General features: G+C 43.8%; 1 protein-coding gene across 2 annotated transcripts in view; it reads right to left on the bottom strand.

The window, feature by feature from the left end:
* The window catches only part of LOC124031622 (DCC-interacting protein 13-alpha-like), a 28,249-nt gene extending 3,361 nt beyond the window's left edge, over positions 1–24,888 (bottom strand). Inside the window, exons 1-21 of one of the 2 annotated variants that reach the window (XM_046343095.1) lie at positions 24,695–24,888; positions 12,563–12,661; positions 12,329–12,388; positions 12,056–12,127; positions 10,506–10,593; positions 10,236–10,277; positions 10,067–10,125; positions 9,771–9,917; positions 5,167–5,249; positions 4,835–4,993; positions 4,372–4,560; positions 4,178–4,220; positions 4,004–4,060; positions 3,674–3,765; positions 3,142–3,327; positions 2,938–2,990; positions 2,552–2,726; positions 2,427–2,463; positions 577–723; positions 213–263; positions 1–90 (exon numbers count right to left, since the gene is read on the bottom strand). In XM_046343095.1, the coding sequence (XP_046199051.1) occupies positions 1–90; positions 213–263; positions 577–723; positions 2,427–2,463; positions 2,552–2,726; positions 2,938–2,990; positions 3,142–3,327; positions 3,674–3,765; positions 4,004–4,060; positions 4,178–4,220; positions 4,372–4,560; positions 4,835–4,993; positions 5,167–5,249; positions 9,771–9,917; positions 10,067–10,125; positions 10,236–10,277; positions 10,506–10,593; positions 12,056–12,127; positions 12,329–12,388; positions 12,563–12,661; positions 24,695–24,748 (1,983 nt within the window). In that variant the 5' untranslated portion in view covers positions 24,749–24,888. The remainder of the gene's footprint in view (positions 91–212; positions 264–576; positions 724–2,426; positions 2,464–2,551; positions 2,727–2,937; positions 2,991–3,141; positions 3,328–3,673; positions 3,766–4,003; positions 4,061–4,177; positions 4,221–4,371; positions 4,561–4,834; positions 4,994–5,166; positions 5,250–9,770; positions 9,918–10,066; positions 10,126–10,235; positions 10,278–10,505; positions 10,594–12,055; positions 12,128–12,328; positions 12,389–12,562; positions 12,662–24,694) is intronic. The other variant, XM_046343096.1, reaches the window with a different exon arrangement.
* Positions 24,889–25,389: the final 501 nt, after the last annotated feature.

Below are 25,389 nucleotides of genomic sequence, written 5' to 3'. Positions count from 1 at the left end.
CTTTTCAATCTGTTTCTGTTTACTCAGCTCCTCCTGCTGTTTCTCCTTGGCCCTGTCCTGCTCCTTCTTCTTCTCCGTGGCTTTGCGATCCTGAGTCAGCAAAAAAAAAAAAAAAAAATGAAAACAGTAAAAGGTCCCACGTGAGCAACGACGGTTCACCTTAACAAATGAATTCCACTAGAACAGAGAGTTCGACTTCTCACATTTCTTACCATCTCGGAGTGGAACGCTATCTGTTTGGCCAGCCCCACACTGTCACAGATCTGAAAGGAGGACAACACAACATACACTCGGAGATAACGACAAATGACCATGGGTAACAGTAGACACACATGCAAATGTCTTCATTTTGCCACAACACGGAAACTATAAGCTGTTTTAACTGATAGTGCCATTACTACATAGACACAATATGCTTATTCCTAGCCAGGACTTGTTCCTGATCATAAAAAGACATTGGCATGTGTGGTTGACCAGGAAAATGTGGTGTAACTATGCCCTAGTTACAGCCCTAAACTACTGGCTCTACCTACATATCATGGAATAAGAAAGGCTACACAGCAGAGCAGAATCTACCTTTTCCCCATCATTGTTGGACTCAAAGATGTAGCAGACAATGATAGGTCGTCCGTCCACCCTGCCTTCTGCAGTCTGCAGAACAAATCCAAACAGACGCTTATTCTCCTGGTGGGCAGCACACAACACCACGCTGGAGAGAGGGAACTGGGGGAGGGAGAGAGAAGGGGGGGGGCAGCAGGGAGAGGGGCAGAGAGAGAAGGAAATCAAGAAGTCACGTGAAACATCAAGTCTCGACAACATCATGTATCTTGACAGTGATATTACATACAGTTGAAGTTGGACGTTTACATACATCTTAGCCAAATACATTTAAACTCAGTTCCTGACATTTCATCCTAGTAACAAATCCCTGTCTTAGGTCAGTTAAGATCACCACTTTATTTTAAAATGTGTAATGTCAGAATAATAGCGGAGAGAATGATTTATTTCAGCTTTTATTTCCTTCATCACATTCCAATTGGGTCAGAAGTTTACATACACTCAATTAGTATTTAGTAGCATTGCCTTTAAATTGTTTAACTTGGGTCAAACGTTTCGGGTAGCCTTCCACAAGCTTCCCACAATAAGTTGGGTGAATTTTGGCCCATTCTTCCTGACAGAGCTGGTGTAACTGAGTCCGGTTTGTAGGCCTCCTTGCTCACACACGCGTGTTCATTTCTGCCCACAAATTTTCTATAGGATTGAGGTCAGGGCTTTGTGATGGCCACTCCAATACCTTGACTTTGTTCGCCTTTGGAAGTATGCTTGGAGTCATTGTCCATTTGGAAGACCCATTTGCGACCAAGCTTCGACTTCCTGACTGATGTCTTGAGATGTTGCTTCAATATATCCACATAATTTTCTTTCCTCATGTTGCCATCTATTTTGTGTAGTGCACCAGTCCCTCCTGCAACAAAGCACCCCCCACAATATGATGCTGCCACACCCGTGCGTCACGGTTGGGATGGTGTTCTTCGGCTTGCAAGCCTCCCTATTTTTCCTCCAAACATAACAATGGATATTATAGCCAAACAGTTCTATTTTTGTTTCATCAGACCAGAGGACATTTCACCAAAAAGTATGATCTTTGACCCCATGTGCAGTTGTAAACTGTAGCCTGGCGTCTTTATGGCGGTTTTAGAGCAGTGGCTTATTCCTTTCTGAGCGGCCTTTCAGGTTATGTCGATATAGGACTCATTTTACTGTAGATATAGATACTTTTGTGCCTGTTTCCTCCAGCATCTTCACAAAGTCCTTTGCTGTTGTTCTGGGATGGATTTGGACTTTTCATACCAAAGTACGTTCATCTCTAGGAGAGAGAACGCGTCTCCTTCCTGAGTGGTATGACGGCTGTGTGGTCCCATGGTGTTTATACTTGCATAATATTGTTTGTACAGATGAACGTGGTACCTTCAGGCCTTTGGAAATTGCTCCCAAGGATAAACCAGACTTGTGGAGGTCTTGGCTGATTTCTTTAGATTTCCCCATGGTGTCAAGCAAAGAGGCACTGGGTTTGAAGGTAGACCTTGAAATACATCCACAGATACACCACCAATTGACTCACATTATGTCAATTAGCCTATTAGAAGCTTCTAAAGCTATGACATAATTTCCTTGAATTTTCCAAGCTGTTTAAAGGCACAGTCAACTTAGTGTATGTAAACTTCTGACCCACTGGAATTGGGATACAGTGAATTATAAGTGAAATAATCGGTCTGTAAACAATTGTTGGAAATATTCCTAACCGACTTGCCAAAACTATAGTTTGTTAAGAAGACATTTGTGGAGTGGTTGAAAAACGAGTTTTAATGACTCCAACCTAAGTGTTTGTAAACTTCAACTGTACAATCAATCAGTCACATGCCTACCCTCAGCCGTGTGACTTGTGTCTGAGGATCGATGAGCCTGAAAACAAAAACAACACACAGGATAAGTCTGTGAATTGAATTAATTTCCATGCCTGTATCATAAGGGCAAAGAGCTTGTGTCTCACTTGAGGCATTCGCAGGTGACCAGCAGGTGAGACTCTGTCATCCTGAAGATGTTGTGTATGGCTCTGGCTGCTAGGATCTGTCTCATGGTCTCATAGATGACGTCAGAGCTGTCCGCATTCTGCACCTCCATACAGCCCAGGAAACGCGCAAAGAACAGCTGGTGCAGGATAGAGCCTGGATGGACACATATTGTCAATTTTCTTTTCTTTTTCACAGAAATTCATCTTTCGCTTTTAACCTGAGAGAGAAACACACACACACACACACACACACACACACACACACACACACACACACACACACACACACACACACACACACACACACACACACACACACACACACACACACACACACACACACACACACACACACACACACACACCTTCACTCTCCTCAGCTGGTGTGCCTCCGGATTCACCAAAAGGATTGGTCCTTCTTTCAAAAAAGGGGGAGCAAAGAAACACACCCACATCTTAAGAACATGACTGGCACAGCGTAGTAGACTCAGAACTCTTTTCCATGCAACACATACCATGGGCTAGTCTTGCCCCTATACACCGTTAAGGAAACCCTGGGTAGTACTGACCTTCCCAGTCTGGCAGCCTTCGCCTGTCCTGCGTCCTCCTCGCTGACTGGAGAGATGATGTCAAACTGGATGGGCGTGTTTGGAGCCACCAGTGCGTCCAAGGAGAGGACGGAGAGGGCCGGGGAGGCCGTCTCAGAGCCTGCCGAGCTCACACTGCTGGCCCGCGCTGCCGGTGGCCGCCCTTGTCTACACGGGACGGATAGATGTAGAGATGGATGGACGAGACCCAGGGAACAGAAAAGAGATGGAGGTTAGAGAGATGGAAACGAGGGATGCTAGCCTCATTGAACATAAGAAAAAAGGTGTACTCAAGAGACCTTTCACTACAGTAGGGTCAGGAGTTTTTCCAGACCATGTGACTAAACCAGGAAAAATACTTGTCTCCAAGTTACAGGGTGAGCTAGGCTAGGCTAGCTATAGGCTGTAATGTGTATAACCAAGCCTAGAGATTTTCGTAGTCAGATCAGGAAAAACTCCAGGCCCAAATAATGAAGTCTATGATTGTGTGAGGAGAGACGGTTCAGAAACCCACGTGCTCGGCCGCAAACTCTCATGCCTCTGCTGGAAGGAGGGAGATGGTGTCACAGCCTCAAGAGCTGATTGGTTCACTCTGGCTGCGATTTCCTGCCAATAGAAAGAGGGCATTTCAGCAAAGAGGAAATGCGCTTGGCAACAGAGAGAAAGAGGGCAGATGAGATTCACACTAACCACATCCCATCCCAGACATCCAGCACTGGCTAGGTGAATGTCACACCATGGACACACACAGGGGTGTTGGAGCATTGCTCGATCTATGATAATATCAACTAAATATAAAGATGATGCAAGCACAGGCTTTTCCAGAGCATAGCAAGATACTCACCTCTGGGTTCTCACTGAGATATATCCTCTTTGAGATGTTGTTAATCGTTGCAATCCACTGAGGGAGGAAAGAGGAGCACAGGACAGTGTTATTAAGAGATACCACAGCTACATTATACATTTATACAATACATAAACACATCCACAATACATTTCATTAAAACTACTGTCGCACCTCTTCACAATCCTTCCTGCTCTCTGCCTGCAAGATGGCCACTCTGAAACAAAGACAGAGCGCATCAGTAACGTCTGTGGAAATTCACATTTTCTTTTGTGACTAAGTTAGAAATCTTCAGGTAACAACAACACTTCATAAAGCGGTTATCGCTAGTTAAAAAAAACAACAAGCTTTAATATGCAGTCAATTACTTCTTGCCGTCGAAGGATGTGATCTGGAAGCAGAAGCGTCGGTCCTCACAGTCCACGGCCATGACGGAGCAGTTGTCTATATCCATGACAAGACCCCCCGCCACGTCCCCCCGCGCCTGGCTCATCAGGTTCCCTCCCTGGGTGAAGAAGTACTGTCGCTCCCAGGATGACGACACTAAGCCCGTTTTACTTAGGAAACACATTTAGGAGTAAAAACACGGTAGAAACATATTGTCGTTCCGATTAAGGCACTTTGGACCGTATTCACTTTCACTAGAAATGAATAAAAGCATCAGTTTAAAAACAAGCAGGAGCTGCCCTACTGTTGCTTCAAATAGAAACGAGCAGACTTTTTATTTGATTTACTAACCCAGGGGTTTATTTAAAATATATGTTGGTCTTGAACTACAGTGTTGCAGGACTGAGGAAGGTCAGTTTGTTTGGCTAGGCAGTCATTTCTTACTTGCGAGTGTTGAGGTAGCCGGCCTTGCGTGTGAGGTTGCGGTTGACAGGAACCAGGCTGGGGTCAGGGTCAGGCATATAGAGGAGGTCATTGGCCTGCTCCATATCCTGGATGGTCTGTTGCATCACATCCACCTCCCCGGCCATCTCCCTGCGGACACTGGACACAACCAAACACGTTACACGCCCGGCCTTAATTTAAAAAAAGCATTATGACAATTCCACTTGGCCTCATAGAGGGCAAGATGGAGCTACCACCATTGCTGAAGACTATCCAATCTTTTCAGATCTCTACAAATCTCAAGGGGTTGGGGGATAGGAGATGAAGCTTACTTCTGAACACTGGTTCCTATGTCGGTGAGGAAGTCTTCCCACTGCTGGGTCAGGTTCTCTGATCCCAGCTTGAAGAAGCTGATCTGGGATATACAGAGACACAGACATGCTGGTCAGAATATATGCTCCAGCAGGGAGAGAGAGAGAGAGAAAGAAATACAGAGAGCGAGCGAGAGAGAGAAAGAACGACAGAGAGCGAGCGTGAGAGAGAAAGAACGACAGAGAGCGAGCGAGAGAGAGAAAGAACGACAGAGAGCGAGCGAGAGAGAGAAAGAACGACAGAGAGCGAGCGAGAGAGAGAAAGAATGACAGAGAGCGAGAGAGAGAGAGAAAGAACTACAGAGAGCAAGAGAGAGAGAGAAAGAACAACAGAGAGCGAGCGAGAGAGAGAAAGAACAACAGAGAGCGAGCGAGAGAGAGAAAGAACAACAGAGAGCGAGCGAGAGAGAGAAAGAACGACAGAGAGCGAGAGAGAGAAAGAACAACAGAGAGCGAGAGAGAGAGAAAGAATGACAGAGAGCGAGAGAGAGAAAGAACAACAGAGAGTGAGCGAGAGAGAGAAAGAACGACAGAGAGCGAGAGAGAGAAAGAACAACAGAGAGCGAGCGAGAGAGAGAAAGAACGACAGAGAGCGAGAGAGAGAGAGAGAGAGAAAGAACTACAGAGAGTGAGCGAGAGAGAGAAAGAACTACAGAGAGTGAGCGAGAGAGAGAAAGAACTACAGAGAGCGAGTGAGAGAGAGAAAGAACTACAGAGAGCGAGCGAGAGAGAAAGAACTACAGAGAGCAAGCAAGAGAAAGAACTACAGAGAGCAAGAGAGAGAGAAAGAAATACAGAGAGCGAGCGAGAGAGAGAGAGAAAGAACTACAGAGAGCAAGAGAGAGAGAAAGAACTACAGAGAGCGAGAGAGAGAGAAAGAACTACAGAGAGCGAGCGAGACAGAGAAAGAACTACAGAGAGCAAGCGAGAGAGAGAGAAAGAACTACAGAAAGCAAGCGAGAGAGAAAGAACTACAGAGAGCAAGCGAGAGAGAGAAAGAACTACAGAGAGCAAGAGAGAGAGAAAGAACTACAGAGAGCGAGCGAGAGAGAGAAAGAACTACAGAGAGCGAGCGAGAGAGAGAAAGAACTACAGAGAGCAAGCAAGAGAAAGAACTACAGAGAGCAAGAGAGAGAGAAAGAAATACAGAGAGCGAGCGAGAGAGAGAGAGAAAGAACTACAGAGAGCAAGAGAGAGAGAGAGAAAGAACTACAGAGAGCAAGCGAGAGAGAAAGAACTACAGAGAGCAAGCGAGAGAGAGAAAGAACTACAGAGAGCAAGAGAGAGAGAAAGAAATACAGAGAGCGAGCGAGAGAGAGAAAGAACAACAGAGAGCGAGCAAGAGAGAGAAAGAACTACAGAGAGCGAGCGAGAGAGAGAAAGAACTACAGAGAGCGAGCGAGAGAAAGAACTACAGAGAGCGAGCGAGAGAGAGAAAGAAATACAGAGAGCGAGCGAGAGAGAGAAAGAAACACAGAGAGCGAGAGAGAGAGAGAAAGAAATACAGAGAGCGAGCGAGAGAGAGAAAGAAAGAAACACAGAGAGCGAGAGAGAGAGAGAAATACAGAGAGCAAGAGAGAGAGAGAGAAAGAAATACAGAGAGTGAGAGAGAGAGAGAAAGAAATACAGAGAGTGAGAGAGAGAGAGAAAGAAATACAGAGAGCGAGCGAGAGAGAGAAATACAGAGAGCGAGAGAGAGAAAGAAATACAGAGAGCGAGAGAGAAAGAAATACAGAGCGAGCAAGAGAGAGAGAAAGAAATACAGAGAGCAAGCGAGAGAGAGAAAGAACTACAGAGAGCAAGAGAGAGAGAGAAAGAACAACAGAGAGCGAGCGAGAGAGAGAAAGAACTACAGAGAGCGAGAGAGAGAAAGAACTACAGAGAGCGAGCGAGAGAGAGAAAGAACAACAGAGAGCGAGCGAGAGAGAGAAAGAACTACAGAGAGCGAGAGAGAGAAAGAACTACAGAGAGCGAGCGAGAGAGAGAAAGAACTACAGAGAGCGAGCGAGAGAGAGAAAGAACAACAGAGAGCGAGCGAGAGAGAGAAAGAACTACAGAGAGCGAGCGAGAGAGAGAAAGAACTACAGAGAGAGAGCGAGAGAGAAAGAACAACAGAGAGCGAGCGAGAGAGAGAAAGAACAACAGAGAGCGAGCGAGAGAGAGAAAGAACTACAGAGAGTGAGCGAGAGAGAGAAAGAACTACAGAGAGCGAGCGAGAGAGAGAAAGAACTACAGAGAGCGAGCGAGAGAGAGAAAGAACTACAGAGCGTGAGCGAGAGAGAGAAAGAACTACAGAGAGCGAGCGAGAGAGAGAAAGAAATACAGAGAGCGAGCGAGAGAGAGAAAGAACAACAGAGAGCGAGAAAGAACTACAGAGAGCGAGCGAGAGAGAGAAAGAACTACAGAGAGCGAGCGAGAGAGAAAGAACAACAGAGAGCGAGCGAGAGAGAGAAAGAACAACAGAGAGCGAGCGAGAGAGAGAAAGAACAACAGAGAGCGAGCGAGAGAGAGAAAGAACAACAGAGAGCGAGCGAGAGAGAGAAAGAACTACAGAGAGTGAGCGAGAGAGAGAAAGAACTACAGAGAGCGAGCGAGAGAGAGAAAGAACTACAGAGAGCGAGCGAGAGAAAGAAATACAGAGAGCGAGCGAGAGAGAGAAAGAACAACAGAGAGTGAGAAAGAACTACAGAGAGCGAGCGAGAGAGAGAAAGAAATACAGAGAGCGAGCGAGAGAGAAAGAACAACAGAGAGCGAGCGAGAGAGAGAAAGAACTACAGAGAGCAAGCGAGAGAGAGAAAGAAATACAGAGAGCGAGCGAGAGAGAGAAAGAGAGAGAAAGAACTACAGAGAGCGAGAGAGAGAGAACAACAGAGAGCGAGCGAGAGAGAGAAAGAACTACAGAGAGCGAGCGAGAGAGAGAAAGAACAACAGAGAGCGAGCGAGAGAGAGAAAGAACAACAGAGAGCGAGAAAGAACTACAGAGAGCGAGCGAGAGAGAGAAAGAACTACAGAGAGCGAGCGAGAGAGAGAAAGAACTACAGAGAGCGAGCGAGAGAGAGAAAGAAATACAGAGAGCGAGCGAGAGAGAGAAAGAAATACAGAGAGCGAGCGAGAAAGAGAAAGAAATACAGAGAGCGAGCGAGAGAAAGAACAACAGAGAGCGAGCGAGAGAGAGAAAGAAACACAGAGAGCGAGAGAGAGAGAAAGAACTACAGAGAGCAAGCGAGAGAGAGAAAGAACTACAGAGAGCGAGAGAGAGAGAGAGAAAGAAATACAGAGCAAGCGAGAGAGAGAGAGAAATACAGAGAGCAAGCGAGAGAGAGAAAGAACTACAGAGCGAGCGAGAGAGAGAAAGAACTACAGAGAGCGAGCGAGAGAGAGAAAGAAATACAGAGAGCAAGAGAGAGAGAAAGAAATACAGAGAGCAAGAGAGAAAGAAACACAGAGAGCGAGAGAGAGAGAAAGAAACACAGAGAGCGAGAGAGAGAGAGAAAGAAATACAGAGAGCGAGAGAGAGAAAGAAATACAGAGAGCGAGAGAGAGAAAGAAATACAGAGCGAGCAAGAGAGAGAAAGAAATACAGCGAGCGAGAGTGAGAAAGAAATACAGAGCGAGCTGGGACGGCCCTGAATTTTTCTGAACCGTCTCAGTGCAGCTCCTTCCAATAGGGCGCTTTCCCTTTAATTCCCAATTAAATAGCCAGCATCAGCTGCGCAAAAGTGGGGTTGTGATGGAGACGTGAATGAGGATGTGTTCAACCCTCAGTTCCGAAGCTTCTCTATTCCGTTTGTTTTGTTGCCGTTAAAAGTGTGTTTTGTAGCCTAATAGAGTTTACCCAGGATGGGATCCACTCTTTGCGTCCGTGGACTACACCTCTCTGTTCTTCGTGGCCTTTCTCCGCTGGAGATCTGTTGGCGGATTGGATTGTCTGACTGACCGACCGACTACAACCTTTTTGTATACGGTATTTCATTTGTTTTGATGTGAGGTATACTGTGATGATTTATGTAGTTAGTTGTAGTTGAGGACTTAGTAAGAGTTGATACGCTTTAAGTTCTGTGGTAAAATAATTGTTATATTGATGGTATGTTTAATACTGGGTTTACGCTACACTGAATGAACGGACAAACATTGCGTGACCAAAGTCACTTGAGTTCACTGAACTCCTTTACCGGGCAGGACTCTTTTTAGGCCCGAGGTACAGGACATTTCTGGAGGAACCAGAACTCATTGTAATATTATTATATGTGTGTGTGTAATCATTTTTGTTGCTAATACAACCCACGCAAAAGAATATAGTTGTTTTTGAAGTTCTTTCCAATGTTTTAAGGGTTTATGAAAAGTTTATTTCCATCCTGACTTTTACATAAGTCCTTTGTATTGGTGTAGACTTGACGGACCAGATGGGACTCATTCCCACCCAAACTAAAAGGAGAAACCAATGTTTTCTCTGGTAGGCACAACCTACCTGGCACCCCTATAAATAATAACCTCAAGTCAAAACCGTTACAGAGCAAGAGAGAGAGAGAGAGAGAGAGGAGAGAGAGAAAGTAAGGCTGATGTACCTGTGCTTGCATGTATCCCAGCAGTGGCTCCAGGAGGGACATCTTCTTCTTGTACTGCAGCGTGTTGAGAGCTGTGAAGTAGTGCATCATGGTCTGGTGCTGCTTCTTCCTGGAGGTGTACACATCCTCCATCACCTCGCCCTTCACCTGGAGAGAAGACGCGCACACACACACACACACACATACACAACAAACGCACGCAGACATACACATGGAAGCGCGCACACAAATGTCAGGTTTTATTTGGCGAGGAAGTTATTGATACAACAACATCACGTTATATTAAGAAATCTTACCTTCTCATTGTCCCTCCTTTTAGAGAGACGGCTGTATCTGTTGATGGCCATGTCGTGATCTGTCGACAGAAAATGTGTTATTACATTTACAACATGGGCTTTGTAACAAGACATCACGCCAACATCACAACATTAAGTTTTCATGTTTTACTGAATAGTTCTCACTCACCATCGCTGGCAATCTGGAACACTTCCTTCAGGGTCAGGATCTCTGTAGGGGAGAGAGAGAGAGAAGGTTAACGTCCATTTCAAACGACTCACATTCTGCCACTACCAAGCGCAGCCACCCTTGAACGACATGCCCTTGGGGACCAGGGCTCCGATCCCCAGTCCCACCTCTTCACCAGTCATCCCTCTAATCTGTCGCCATCTCTCGTTAATGTACATGATCTCTGTATAAACAATACAACATGAGAATGGAACTCTGAAAGAGTCCTACCTTTTAAGTCCCTCTCCTTAAACTGAGTGATGGGAAACATCATGGCATCAGCCAGCTGAGTGGACAGCACTGCATGACAGGAACTCAGCTGTGGGAGAGAAGACAGGTTAGTTACGTTACTGAATCTCCTCGGGAAATGTGTCTTGTGTTCCTCATCAGACAGGTGGAGAGGAGAGGTGGGGGAGGTTAGAGAGATGGAAGAGAGAGAAGGAAGGAAGAAAGATGGAAGGGATATGGAAAAAAACAAGAGTGAAGGAAGGGATGGCTTGAAGTGAAGAGTGAGGGAGTAGCCTGTGTGGAGTGAATGATGGGAGAGGTTACGACAGAGAGAAGGAAAGGAGGGAAGAAAAAAGGGAGAGGTTAAGACAGACAGAAGGAAAGGAGAACAGAAAGGGAGAGGTTAAGACAGAGAGAAAGGAAAGGAGGGAAGAAAAAAGGGAGAGGTTAAGACAGAGAGAAGGAAAGGAGGGAAGAAAAAGGGAGAGGTTAAGACAGAGAGAAGGAAAGGAGGGAAGAAAAAAGGGAGAGGTTAAGACAGAGAGAAAGGAAAGGAGGGAAGAAAAAAGGGAGAGGTTAAGACAGAGAGAAGGAAAGGAGGGAAGAAAAAAGGGAGAGGTTAAGACAGAGAGAAGGAAAGGAGGGAAGAAAAAAGGGAGAGGTTAAGACAGAGAGAAAGGAAAGGAGGGAAGAAAAAAGGGAGAGGTTAAGACAGAGAGAAGGAAAGGAGGGAAGAAAAAGGGAGAGGTTAAGACAGAGAGAAGGAAAGGAGGGAAGAAAAAAGGGAGAGGTTAAGACAGAGAGAAGGAAAGGAGGGAAGAAAAAAGGGAGAGGTTAAGACAGAGAGAAAGGAAAGGAGGGAAGAAAAAAGGGAGAGGTTAAGACAGAGAGAAGGAAAGGAGGGAAGAAAAAAGGGAGAGGTTAAGACAGAGAGAAAGGAAAGGAGGGAAGAAAAAAAGGGAGAGGTTAAGACAGAGAGAAGGAAAGGAGGGAAGAAAAAAGGAGAGGTTAAGACAGAGAGAAAGGAAAGGAGGGAAGAAAAAAGGGAGAGGTTAAGACAGAGAGAAGGAAAGGAGGGAAGAAAAAAGGGAGAGGTTAAGACAGAGAGAAGGAAAGGAGGGAAGAAAAAGGGAGAGGTTAAGACAGAGAGAAAGGAAAGGAGAACAGAAAGGGAGAGGTTAAGACAGAGAGAAGGAAAGGAGAGAAGAAATGTAGAGGTTAAGATGGACGGAATGGAGGAAGCAATAGAAGAAAGAGAAAGGAAGGGAGCGGTTAAAGTGTGAGTGTTTACAGTGTAGTGTAACTAATGAAGGTTAAGACACAGAGAGAAAGAAAGAAGGAAGAAAGAGGTTAAGATGAAGAGAACGGAGAAAAGAAGAGTAGAGGAGAGGTGAACGTGCAAAGTGGGAGAGTGTGTATAGTGGGTTGTAATTAAGAAAAGGTAGAGATGAAAAAGATTAAGATGGTGTAATCCTATCTGACCAGCAGCGTGCCACAACAAGGAGGATGAGTTAATGAGGGCAGAGCAGCAGACCCGCTGCGTGTGTTCTCACCTCGTCTATGACTTTGGCAAACTGCTGCAGAGTAGAGCTCATGACCTCGTCATCGCAGCAAAGAGGGAAACGCTGCAAAGACAGCCCAGTCAGCCCTAAACCATTTTACATTCGCGAATTCAGCCATTTATCAGACGCTCTTATCTGGAGAGACATAGTCAGCGCATTCAACTAATGTTCAAATCGTAAGGGTTCCTTGGAAGATGCATGAAAAAGAAATACATACATACTGTACATCATTCCAGCATGTTGACACTGAGAACATAGGCCTACCTGTTTCTCATACCCCTTCAGAAGTTTGGAGGTGAGATGGGTGGCAGCACTCAACTCATTCTGAAAAAAAAAAAGAGTCATGTCCGTTTCATCTAACTAGCTGTAGGAGCAATATAAAGAAAAGGTGTGTGTGTGTGTGTGAGAGTTTTGATTGTGTGCATGCTTGCATTTTTGCTTGTTTTTAAAAGCCCGGACACTAACTGGCATGAGCATATCCCAGAGGTCATTGCTCACCTGTGCATCGTAGATTCTGTGCATGGCCTGGAAGAGCTGCTGGGAGTATTTCGATATGGCAGCTGCATCCTCCTCAAACACGCCGAGCAGGGAGCGAGTCTGGCAACAGAGAAACACACTGGATGAAGGAAGCACTCAACTCAGGAAACATTCAGGTTAGGTTTACCTGAAGTAGGTAGCTTAGATGGCACACTTATGTCACCATTGTGCAAGGCTAATCTGGTCTCAGATCTGTAGCTTTAGCCAACCCGTCTGACTATTGTAGTCACGCCACCGATGGAGGCTCCTCAGTGGAATTGGAGGTCCATCCCACTCAGTGAATTTCATAAAAATGGAAATAATGAACATACATTTTTAAAATCCTTTTTAAATTCAATTATACTAAATACTACATAACTGATTAAAGACACTGTTTCGCAATAAAGTTCTACAGTAGTCTCAACAGCACCTTCCTCTGGGTACATTGACTTCAATACAAAACCTAGGAGGCTCATGGTTCACACCTTCTTCCACGGACTTATAGAGTAAATATGACGATGTGTTCCAACCTATCAGATCTCTTGCAGTATGAACTAACATCTCGCCCATCCAATCAAAGGATCAGAGAATGAACGTAGTGCCGAAAGCATAAGCTACAGCTAGCTAGCACTGCAGTGCATAAAATGTGGTGAGTAAAAGAGAGGAAGGCAATAGTTGAACAGTTTTGAACAAATTATTTTCTTAAAAAATTGAGAAGCAGCAGAGAGAGAGAGAGAGATATTTAATTGTATTTTTTCTTCTTCTTAGTTTACCTTTCACTTACTTCGCTAAAGCAGCTAATTTAGCCTACTCAACCTGGCTCAAACAGAGAGGAATGCTACTTAAGTTGGCTAGCTGGCTAAGGCTATCCAACAACGCAACTCTTCCAAGTCAAGGTAAGCTTTCGGTTTTATTCATTTATTGACACTGGGGACCACCAGTGTAACTGTTAAACTGCTTGCTGTACATTGTACTGCGTGATTGTACACATGGATTAGATTGTGGGTTTACTACTGCGTTAGTTGTAGTTTGTTGACTATAAAGTTAATATGGTAACAACGATGTAGGCTGGTTAGCGGTTATGGTATGAAGGTTTGGCTTGGAGAGGTTTTTGCACCTGGTCACAGACAGCTGTTGTGTTATGTTGTGAAGTCCACAGGTGAAGGGAAAAGAAGAGAGGAGAGTGTGTAGATGCAAGAAGGAATTATATAACGAGAAAAGTGATGCTTTATGTGACTGCTATGAAAGTGAACTGTGCGCGGGTGTGATCAGGGGGATGTATTCATTCTGCCGATTCTGTTGCAAAACGTTTCTTAAAAAGATGCAAACGGAATGAAACAAGTACAAAAATTTCCAAACAGGTCCATAATAGATGAAGACTAAATATGTTACAACTTCCCCCAGTCTCCCCTAATAATAGTAAATGCGCAACTTTCAAACAATTTCCCCCATTCTTCCCTACCAGCGAATGAAGGAAAGTTTGAGAATATGATTCAATGAAAGTAAAAGGACAGTAATGTCACAAGTAAAGTAGGATGCCCAGGTTTCAATAGATAAGATATTACCGTTTTTCTCAATCGTGTACAAGCATTTTTCAGAACAATGTTGTAGATTTTCAAAATAGAGTCCACAAGACACAGAAGTCTGTGGCCTTTTATAAAACAGTAAATGCGGGTTTTAAAATGTAGTTGTCTTCTCAAAACACAAATTTCGCAAAATACATACAGTACCAGTCAAATGTTTGGACACACCTACTCAAACAAATGATAGTCCCACTAAGCGCAAACCAGATGGGATGGTTTAATTGCTGGGGAATGCTGTGGTAGCCATGCTGGTTTGCGCTTATATGGACTATCATTTGTTTTTCAACAGGACAATGACCCAACACACCTCCAGGCTGTGTAAGGCCTATTTGACCAAGAAGGAGAGTGATGAAGAGGGCACGATAAAACCTATTCCCCCTCAGGAGACTGAAAAGATTTGGCATGGGTCCTCAGATCCTCAAAAGGTTCTACAGCTGCACCATCGAGAGCATTCAGACTTTTTGCATCACTGTCTGGTATGGCAACCACTTGACCTCCAACCGCAAGGCACTACAGGGGGTGGTGCGTACGGCCCAGTACATCACTGGCGCAAAGCTTCCTGCCATCCTGGACCTCTATACCAGGCGGTGTCAGAGGAAGGTCCTAAAAATTGTCAAACTCCAGCCACCCTAGTCATAGACTGTTCTCTCTGCTACCGCATGGCAAGGGGTACCAGAGCGCCATGTCTAGGTCCAAGAAGCTTCTAAACAGTTTTTTACTTCCAAGCCATAAAACTAATGAAAATCTAATGAAATGGCTACGCAGACTGTTTGCATTGCCCCCTCTTCCCCTTTTACACCGCTTCTACTCTGTTGTTATCATATATGCATAGTCACTTTAATAACTCTACCTACATGTATATACAGTTGAAGTCGGAAGTTTACATACACATTAGCGAAATACATTTCAACTCAGTTTCACAATTCCTGACATTTAATCCTAGTAGAAATGCCCTGTTTTAAGGCAGTTAGGATCACCACTTCATTTAAAAAATGTGAAATGTCAGAATAATAGCAGAGAGAATGATTTATTTCAGCTTTTATTTCTTTCATCACATTCCCAGTGGGTCAGAAGTCTACATACACTCAATTGGTATTTGGTATCATTGCCTTTAAATTGTTGAACTTGAGTCAAACGTTTCAGGTAGCCTTCCACAAGCTTCCCACAATTGTTGGGTGAATTTTGGCCCATTCCTCCTGACAGCTCGTGTAACGGAGTCAGAATTGTAGGCCTCCTTGTTCACACACGCTTTTTCAGTTCTGCCCACACATTTTCTATAGGATTGAGGTCAGGGCTTTGTGATGGCTACTCCAATACCTTGACTTTGTTGTCCTTAAGCCATTTTGCCACTACTTTGGAAGTATGCTTGGGGTCATTGTCCATTTGGAAGACCCATTTGCGACCAAGCTTTAACTTCCTGACTGATGTCTTGAGATGTTGCTTCAATATATCCACATAATTTTCTTTCCTCATGATGCCATCTATTTTGTGAAGTGCACCAGTCCTTCGTGCAGCAAAGCACCCCCACAACATGATGCTGCCACCACCTGTGGGTCACGGTTGGGATGGTGTTCTTTGGCTTGCAAGCCTCCCTCTTTTTCCTCCAAACATAACGATGGGCATTATGACCAAACACTTCCTTTTTGTTTCATCAGACCAAAGGACATTTCTTCAAAAAGTACCATCTTTGTCCCCATGTGCAGATGCATACCGTAGTCTGGCTTTTTTTATGGCGGTTTTGGAGCAGTGGCTTCTTTCTTGCTGAGCGGCCTTTCAGGTTATGTCGATATAGGACTCGTTTTACTGTGGATATAGATACTGTTTCCTCCAGCATCTTCACAAGGTCCTTTGCTCTTGTTCTGGGATTGATTTGTACTTTTTGCACCAAAATACATTCATCTCTAGGAGACAGAACATGTTTCCTTCCTGAGTGGTATGACAGCTGTGTGGTCAAAGTAGATGTCCTAACCGAATTGCCAAAAATATAGTTTGTTAAGAAGAAATTTGTGGAGTGGTTGAAAAACTAGTTTTAAAGACTACAGCCTAAGTGTATGTAAACTCCAACTTCAACTGTATTACCTCAACTGTACCGGTACCCCCCTGTATATGGTCTCACTATTGTTATTTTACTGCTGCTCTTTAATTACTTGTTGCTTTCATTTTTTATTCTGATTGTTTTTTTAACTGCACTGTTGGTTAGGGGCTCGTAAGTAAGCATTTCACTCTAAGGTCTACATTGGTTGTATTTGATGAAGTACAACATCAGATGACCTAGCCTCCACAATCCCCCGACCTCAAACCAATTAAGATGGTTTGGGATGAGGTGAACTGCAGAGTGAAGGAAAACAGGCAACAAGTGCTCAGCATATGTGGGAACTTTCCAGGTGAAGCTAGTTGAGAGAATGCCAAGTGTGTGCAAAGCTGTCATCAAGGCAAAGGGTGGCTACTTTGAAGAAACTCAAATCTAGAATATATGTTGATTTGTTTAACACTGTTTTTGGTTACTACATGATTCCATATGTGTTATTTCATAGTTTTGACGTCTTCACTATTATTCTACAATGTAGAAAACCCTTGAATGGGTAGGTTTGTCCAAACTTTTGACTGGCACTGTACAATCATTAAAAATGACAGTGACTTCAGAAAGTATTCACAGCCCTTGAATTTTGTTGTGTTACAACCTGAATTTAAAATGTATTCATTTGCAATTGTGTGTCACTGGCCTACACAAAATACCCCCTAATGTCAAATTGGAAAGAAGTACTCAACCCCTTTGTTATGGCAAGCCTAAATAAGTTCAGGAGTAGAAATGTGCTTAACAAGTTGCATGGACTCACTCTGTGTGCAATAATAGTGTTTAACATTATTTTTTAATAACTACCTCATCACTGTATCCCACATATACGGTGAATTTCGGGAAGTATTCAGACCCTTTGACTTTTTCCACATTTCAAATCAAATCAAATGTATTTGTCACATACACATGGTTAGCAGATGTTAATGCGAGTGCAGCGAAATGCTTGTGCTTCTAGTTCCGACAATGCAGTAATAACCAACGAGTAATCGAACCTAACAATTCCAAAACTACTACCTTATACACACATGTGTAAAGGGATAAAGAATATGTACATAAAGATATGAATGAGTGATGGTACAGAACGTCATAGGCAAGATGCAGTAGATGGTTTCGAGTACAGTATATACACTCACTTACGTTACAGGGGAGGCAGGTAACCTAGTGGTTAGAGCGTTGGACCAGTGGCCGAAAGACTGCTAGATCGAATCCTCTAGCCGACAAGGTAAAAATCTGTTGTTCAGGGGCAGAACAAGGCAGTTAACCCACTGTTCCTAAGCCGCCGTTGTAAATAAGAATTTGTTCTTAACTGACAACCCGCTTGGAGTTTGCCAAAAGGCACCTAAAGGACCCTCACACCATGAGAAACAAGACTCTCTGGTCTGATAAAACCAAGATTGAACTCTTTGGCTTAAATGCCAAGCGTCACGTCTGGAGGAAACCTGGCACCATCCCTACGGTGAAGCATTGTGGTGGCAGCATCATGCTGTGGGGATATTTTTCAGCGGCAGGGACTGGGAGACTAGTCAGGATCGAGGGAAAGATAAACAGAGCGAAGTACAGAGAGATACTTGATGAAAACCTGCTCCAAAGCACTCAGGATCTCAGGCTGGGGCAAAGGTTCACCTTCCAACAGGACAACGACCCTAAGCAGACAGCCAACAACACAGGAGTGTCTTCGGCACAAGTCTCTGAATGTCCTTGAGTGGCCCAGCCAGAGCCTAGACTTGAACCCAATCGAACATCTGTGCAGCAACGCTCCCCATCCAACCTGACAGAGAGAGAAACTCCCCAAATAAATGTGTGCCAAGCTTGTAGCGTCATACCCAAGAAGACTCGAGGCTGTAATCACTGCCAAAGGTTCTTCAACAAAGTACTGAGTGAAGGGTCTGAATACTTGTGTAAAATGTGATATTTCCAAACCTGTTTTTGCTTTGTCATTATGGGGTACTGCGTGTATATTGATGAGAGAAAAAAACGATTGAATCAATTTTAGAGTAAGGCTGTAACGTAACAAAATGTGGAAGAAGTCAAGAGGTCTGAATACCTTCCAAATGCACTGTACAGGCCTCAATCCACACCAAAGCAATATTATAATTGGAAAGTAACAGTGTTGGTTAAGACGACTTAGGACGAACCCAAAGTCACTTAGAAGTAACCCAACGGGGGGGGGGGGATTTGCACTTTTGTGCACTATTATTTACTGATTGCTGGAAACAGTGAAGACAATTGCACACATTTCTCTTCTGATCAAAAGAATGTCTTAAGATTCTGTGAACAAAACAGTTAACAGTGAATTTTGTATTCCCGGATGATATTGGTTTTTAAAGGTTGGCAAAAGGGGGGGGGGATCTAAGATATTCAACAGGCACAGAGGCTAAAAAAAAATATCATAAGTTATATAAATGTATTTGAGCACTTGCTCATTGCTGTTTCAACAGATCAGAACATGCTTGTACGTGATTGAGAAAAATGTACGTGTCATGAAAGGAGTGTGGATGTTTGACCCGACCAAGGAGTTTCATATACCGACTGAACGGGAGCTGGTAATTATATACACTGCTCAAAAAAATAAAGGGAACACTTAAACAACACAATGTAACTCCAAGTCAATCACACTTCTGTGAAATCAAACTGTCCACTTAGGAAGCAACACTGATTGACAATAGATTCCACATGCTGTTGTGCAAATGGAATAGACAACAGGTGGAAATTATAGGCAATTAGCAAGACACCCCCAATAAAGGAGTGTTTCTGCAGGTGGTGACCACAGACCACTTCTCAGTTCCTATGCTTCCTGGCTGATGTTTTGGTCACTTTTGAATGCTGGCGGTGCTTTCACTCTAGTGGTAGGGACATCAATGCGAGCTGTAGCAAGAAGGTTTGCTGTGTCTGTAAGCGTAGTGTCCAGAGCATGGAGGCGCTACCAGGAGACAGGCCAGTACATCAGGAGACATGGAGCAGCAGGACCGCTACCTCCGCCTTTGTGCAAGGAGGAGCAGGAGGAGCCCTGCAAAACGACCTCCACCAGGCCACAAATGTGCATGTGTCTGCTCAAACGGTCAGAAACAGACTCCATGAGGGTGGTATGAGGGCCCGGTGTCCACAGGTGGGGTTTGTGCTTACAGCCCAACACCGTGCAGGACGTTTGGCATTTGCCAGAGAACACCAAGATTGGCAAATTCGCCACTGGCGCCCTGTGCTCTTCAGGGCGCCAGTGGGTTCACACTGAGCACATATGTCAGGCGTGACAGAGTCTGGAGACGCCGTGGAGAACGTTCTGCTACCTGCAACATCCTCCAGCATGACCGGTTTGGCGGTGGGTCAGTCATGGTGTGGGGTGGCATTTCTTTCCTCCATGTGCTCGTCAGAGGTAGCCTGACTGCCATTAGGTACCGAGATGAGATCCTCAGACCCCTTGTGAGACCATATGCTGATGCGGTTGGCCCTGGGTTCCTCCTAATGCAAGACAATGCTAGACCTCATGTGGCTGGAGTGTGTCAGCAGTTCCTGCAAGAGGAAGGCATTGATGCTATGGACTGGCCCGCCCGTTCCCCAGACCTGAATCCAATTGAGCACATCTGGGACATTACATTTACATTTAAGTCATTTAGCAGACGCTCTTATCCAGAGCGACTTACAAATTGGTGCATTCACCTTATGACATCCAGTGGGACAGTCACTTAACAATAGTGCATCTAAAACTTAGGGGGGGTGGGGTGAGAGGGATTACTTAACCTATCCTAGGTATTCCTTAAAGAGGTGGGGTTTCAGGTGTCTCCGGAAGGTGGTGATTGACTCCGCTGTCCTGGCGTCGTGAGGGAGTTTGTTCCACCATTGGGGGGCCAGGGCAGCGAACAGTTTTGACTGGGCTGAGCGGGAGCTGTACTTCCTCAGTGGTAGGGAGGCGAGCAGGCCAGAGGTGGATGAACGCAGTGCCCTTGTTTGGGTGTAGGGCCTGATCAGGGCCTGATCAGACATCATGTCTCGCTCCATCCACCAACGCCACGTTGCACCACAGACTGTCCAGGAGTTGGCGGATGCTTTAGTCCAGGTCTGGGAGGAAATCCCTCAGGAGACCATCCGCCACCTCATCAGGAGCATGCCCAGGCGTTGTAGGGAGGTCATACAGGCACGTGGAGGCCACACCCACTACTGAGCCTCATTTTGACTTGTTTTAAGGACATTTCATCAAAGTTGGATCAGCCTGTAGTGTGGTTTTCCACTTTAATTTTGTGTGTGACTCCAAATCCAGACCTCCATGGGTTGATAAATTTGATTTCCATTGATCATTTTCGTGTGATTTTGTTGTCAGCACATTCAACTATGTAAAGACAAAAGTATTTAATAAGAATATTTCATTCATTCAGATCTAGGATGTGTTATTTTAGTGTTCCCTTTATTTTTTTGAGCAGTGTATTTTTTACTCCCCTGGTCTTGCCTGAGTCCTCTTTGTCCGGGACCGAGTAAAAATGTATCCGACACTGAGACAAGACCGAGACACTCAATATGTGGTCTTGAGTCCAGACTTGAGAACGCTCTCGAGCACGACAACACTGAGTAGTAGTTTAAAGGATAATAAATATTTATAATTGTGGTGCACTTTATTGTTATCGCATTAATTCAGGCAATTTATCGCAATATGGATCAACTCTAGTATAGTATAGTGCCGCAACCATAGAAATAGAATGACTAGAATGGAATTCTATTTCTATGGCCTATTTCCATTGACACTGCTGTTCAGAGCCAGACTGTTCTGCAACAGACAGGAAAGACTGACGAATAGCCTACAACTGTATTGTACATGTTTTGTTGGATACTCTAGGTAGCTAGCTACATACAGTACAGTAGCTGATAGGGATTGGATGACATATCAAATGCTTAGAAAATTAAAATGCATGAATGTGATGGTTCTCTCTGTGCACGTGCAGCGCTCATAGTCAAGCCAAAAACAATTTATAAAAGGCATTACAATACTCTACTCTACTCATCAGTAGAAAAATCACTATAGTAAAATCACTATAGGTCTACCATTGGTAGGTCTACCATTACTTGTTACTTCTGTAAGGGAGAGACATTAGAAAATATATTAAAGATGTGGGTTTTTGGTAACAGAATTACAAGGCCACATATCTTACAGAAGGTAAACAATTTCTTCTACACTATAGATAAGTGTTGATATTAGTTGGTAGGGATCTTTACGTCAACATGATTGTGTTTCGATTCATTTGATTCCCTTTAAAACTTGTTCTGGTAGATGTTGTCTAAGAACCCCTTTCCATCTCTGTTCATGGAGAAAATGAAACCATGAACTTATGCCATATTTTTAAGATGGAAAATTGTCCAAAAATATATCATTGACTTAGTCTTCGCTTTCATTTAATCCCCAATTTGATATGCTCCGAAGAACTTTACATGTTGGTGCTCACGCGTCCTTTTCGATGGAAATGCCCTTAGGCTAAACATTTTGTTTCATGTAATAAAGTTTATTTTAAAATGGAGTACACACTTAATAACATGTATTAAATCATGGTAAACAATGTCGTTAAAATAAATTGACTCACCCACACAATTATACCTGGATGCACGTGTCAGCTTTGAAACATGGTTTTCTTTGTTTGGACTAGGCTCATGTGGCTTCTACCTGAGTACATGGCACCTGGTAATATACTGCAATTCACACCTATGTAGATGTTGATCATTAGCTCAAATCTCAGTGGTCGGACCCTTTTTTGGCCCAAACATTCCTTTGTTCTTAGAGCTGCGTGAGCTAGGCGGTGGAGACCAAATACAGCGCTGCACATTAGTTCCTCAAGGAGTGAACTTTTGCTGCGCTCACATGGATCATACTGGGGTTACAGATGAGGAAAAAAAAGACCTAAATCTGCCGTTGGCACCCAGTCAAATTAGGCCGAAGGTTGCATTGATAAATCTGGTTCATTCACTTAAATGAAATACAATGACTGTTATTGCATTAGCTGGGGGTGTTGTTTGAAATGTCTGATACAACATACGTTGGTGACATAGCTTTCAACCCACTGCATACCCCTTACAAAATAACATTTTCATGTGCACGGTGTGCTATTAGCATGCTAACACCCACTAAGGCAGACTGGTAGAATAACTAGCATAGCTAGCCATCGCTAGAATTCACTGGTTGAAGTTAAAGTAACTTGAGTATAATGGAGTTGACTGGTGACATGAATATACAGTACAAGTCAAAAGTTTGGACACACCTACTCATTCAAGGGTATTTCTTTATTTTTACTATTTTCTACATTGAATAATCATTTGTGAACACATCAAAACTATGAAATATCAATATTAAATCATTTAGTAACCAAAAAAGTGTAAAACAAATCTAAATATATTTTAGATTCTCATCTCAAACCATCTCAATTGGGTTGAGGTTGGGTGAGTGTGGAGGCCAGGTCATCTGATGCAGCACTCCATCACCCTGCTTTTTGGTCAAATAGCCCTTACACAGCCTGGAGGTGTGTTGGGTCATTGTCCTGTTGAAAAACAAATTATAGTCCCACTAAGCGCAAACCAGAAGGGATGGCGTATTCTTGCAGAATACTGTGGTAGCCATGCTGGTTAATCACAATCAGTGTCACCGGCAAAGCATCCCCACACCATCACACCTCCTCCTCCATGCTTCACGATGGGAACCACACATGCGGAGATCATCCGTTCACCTGATCTGCGTCTCACAAAAACAGGGAGGTTGGAACCAAAAATCTCAAAATTGGACTCATCAGACCAAAGGACAGATTTCCACCGGTCTAATGTCTATTGCTTGTGTTTCTTGGCCCAAGCAAGTCTCTTGTTATTATTGGTGTTCTTTGGTAGTGGTTTCTTTGAAAAACTTTGACCATAAAGGCCCGATTCACAGTCTCCTCTGAAAAGTTGATGTTGGGATGTGTCTGTTACTTGAACTCTGTGAAGAATTTATTTGGGCTGCCATTTCTGAGGCTGGTAAATGAACTTATCCTCTGCAGCAGAGGTAACTCTGGGTCTTCCTTTCCTGTGGCAGTCTTCATGAAAGACAGTTTCATCATAGCGCTTGATGGTTTTTGGGACTGCACTAGAAGAAACTTTCAAAATTCTTTACATTTTCCAGATTGACAGACCTTCATGTCTTAAAGTAATGATGGAATGTCATTTCTCTTTGCTTTTTTTGAGCTGTTTTTATGAACTTGGTTTTTTACCAAATAGGGCTATCTTCTGTATACCACCCCTACCTTGTCACAACACAACTGATTGGCTCAAATGCATTAAGAAGGAAAGAAATTCCACAAATGAACAAGGCACACCTGTTAATTGAAATGCATTCCAGGTGACTACCTCATGACGCTGGTTCAGAGAATGCCAAGAGTTTGCAAAGTTGTCATAGAGGCAAAGGGTGGCTACTTTGAAGGATCTCAAATATATATTTTATTTGTTTAACACTTTTTTGGTTAATACATGATTCCACGTGTTATTTCATAGTTTTGTCTTCACTATTATTTTACAATGTAGAAAATAGAAAAATAAAGAAAAGCCCTTGAATAGGTAGATATGTCCAAACTTTTGACTGGTACTGTATATCAATAGAACGAAGGTATACCCAAACTCGCTTCAGCCCATCTTAAATGAAAAAGGGGAAATCAGGTACTAGACCGAGGGACTTGAAAATCCCCAAAACATTCCTTACCCCAGGATACTTCAACTGGTGTCTTTCCAGGTTAATAAAAAAAGGAGCGCTCTGTTGCAGCATAAATCTGATCGTTTACTTGTCCCGTCAATAAATCTACCATATTTACGCAGCAACAGTGTGCTCCTTTTCTTTATTCTCCCGGGTTATCACCAGTTGAAGTATCCTGGGGTAAGGAATGTTTGCGCATGTGCCAGGTGAAATGTCAACCTCAGTACATGCGCTCCAAAAAGTCGGGTAAATAATAGTGTCTTGTGGATATTTTTTAAAAACATGTCGACCAGCTGAAGGACCAACCACACAGACAACAAGATGCGGTAGAGTATGTTCAAACGTAATTTCATTAAACATTCTGTGCTTTGTTATTTGGCAACCTCGTCCCTAGGCAGGAGAAAGTGGTGCACCCTGCCAGAGACTAACAGTAGCCAGCCAGATAGAGTAAGGATGGTCACGTAACCTGGCAGTAGCTCATTTATGTGTTCATCAACACAAGGGTGTGATGTGTTTCACTAGAAAACCATTAGCGTGCATACTTTTAGCAGGAGGTGCAAAGGCCGATATTAATAATGTTGCATAAATAGATAATACCATTGACAGCTGGCATATATGACGAGGCCAGTTATCACTTTTTGAGCCATTTGACAACTCTTGATGCTTGCTCGAGCGAGTTAGCAGGGCTAGCTTTTGCTGCGCTTTTGCACGGCACAAAGACGAGAGATATAAAGCTAGCAGGCTACAGAGCATAGCGTGAAATATATTACCTGCGGACTGTCCTCGAATGTCTCCTCTATCGGTAATTTATCTATTCCAGGCATGGCTATAGCTAGCTATTTCAATTCGTATCAATATGAACTGTAATATGTCAATAAGAAACAAAAGAGCTGACAATCACTCCCACTGATTTTTTTCCCCTTTACAGATAGATCCACAACACCCCAAACAGCTCCTCCCACATGCGGATATGGGACACACTTAGAGCGGTAGTCACTCGTTACCTCAGTCACCAAGTCATAATTATGGCTAAACCACAGAGTTTCTAAACCCAGAGGCGCAACATCGCGATACTTCCGGGAACTTGCGAAACAGACCATGCCGGGGTTTGAGAAGTCAATATGAGAAGTGAAAAAAGATTCCATAGTTGTTCATTTTCTGGAAATCTAAAGGCACAACCTACATTCGAGCCAATGTCTTATGTCGTTTGAACATGATATTACTTCAACCTCGTGAAAGTGACAAACTGACACTTTTAGATTTTCGTCAAAAAACAACTTTAAATCGAAGGAGTGCCCTTGATTTGACGGCCTGCACATGAACAATTTGTCGAGAAACTACCTTTAAATCCATGCCTGCATTCCAGACACTTAAAAAAAATACACCCTATCACCTCAGCCCTCAAATTAAGTGGACACTTCTGATGAAGTATCATGACTTCGGACGAGTATACACTTGCAGGGCA

Source organism: Oncorhynchus gorbuscha, linkage group LG03, assembly GCF_021184085.1.
Source record: "Oncorhynchus gorbuscha isolate QuinsamMale2020 ecotype Even-year linkage group LG03, OgorEven_v1.0, whole genome shotgun sequence".
NCBI classification, from domain to species: domain Eukaryota; kingdom Metazoa; phylum Chordata; class Actinopteri; order Salmoniformes; family Salmonidae; genus Oncorhynchus; species Oncorhynchus gorbuscha.
The sequence above is the reverse complement of the archived record's forward strand: the minus strand, read 5'-3'. Positions and strand labels throughout refer to the sequence as shown.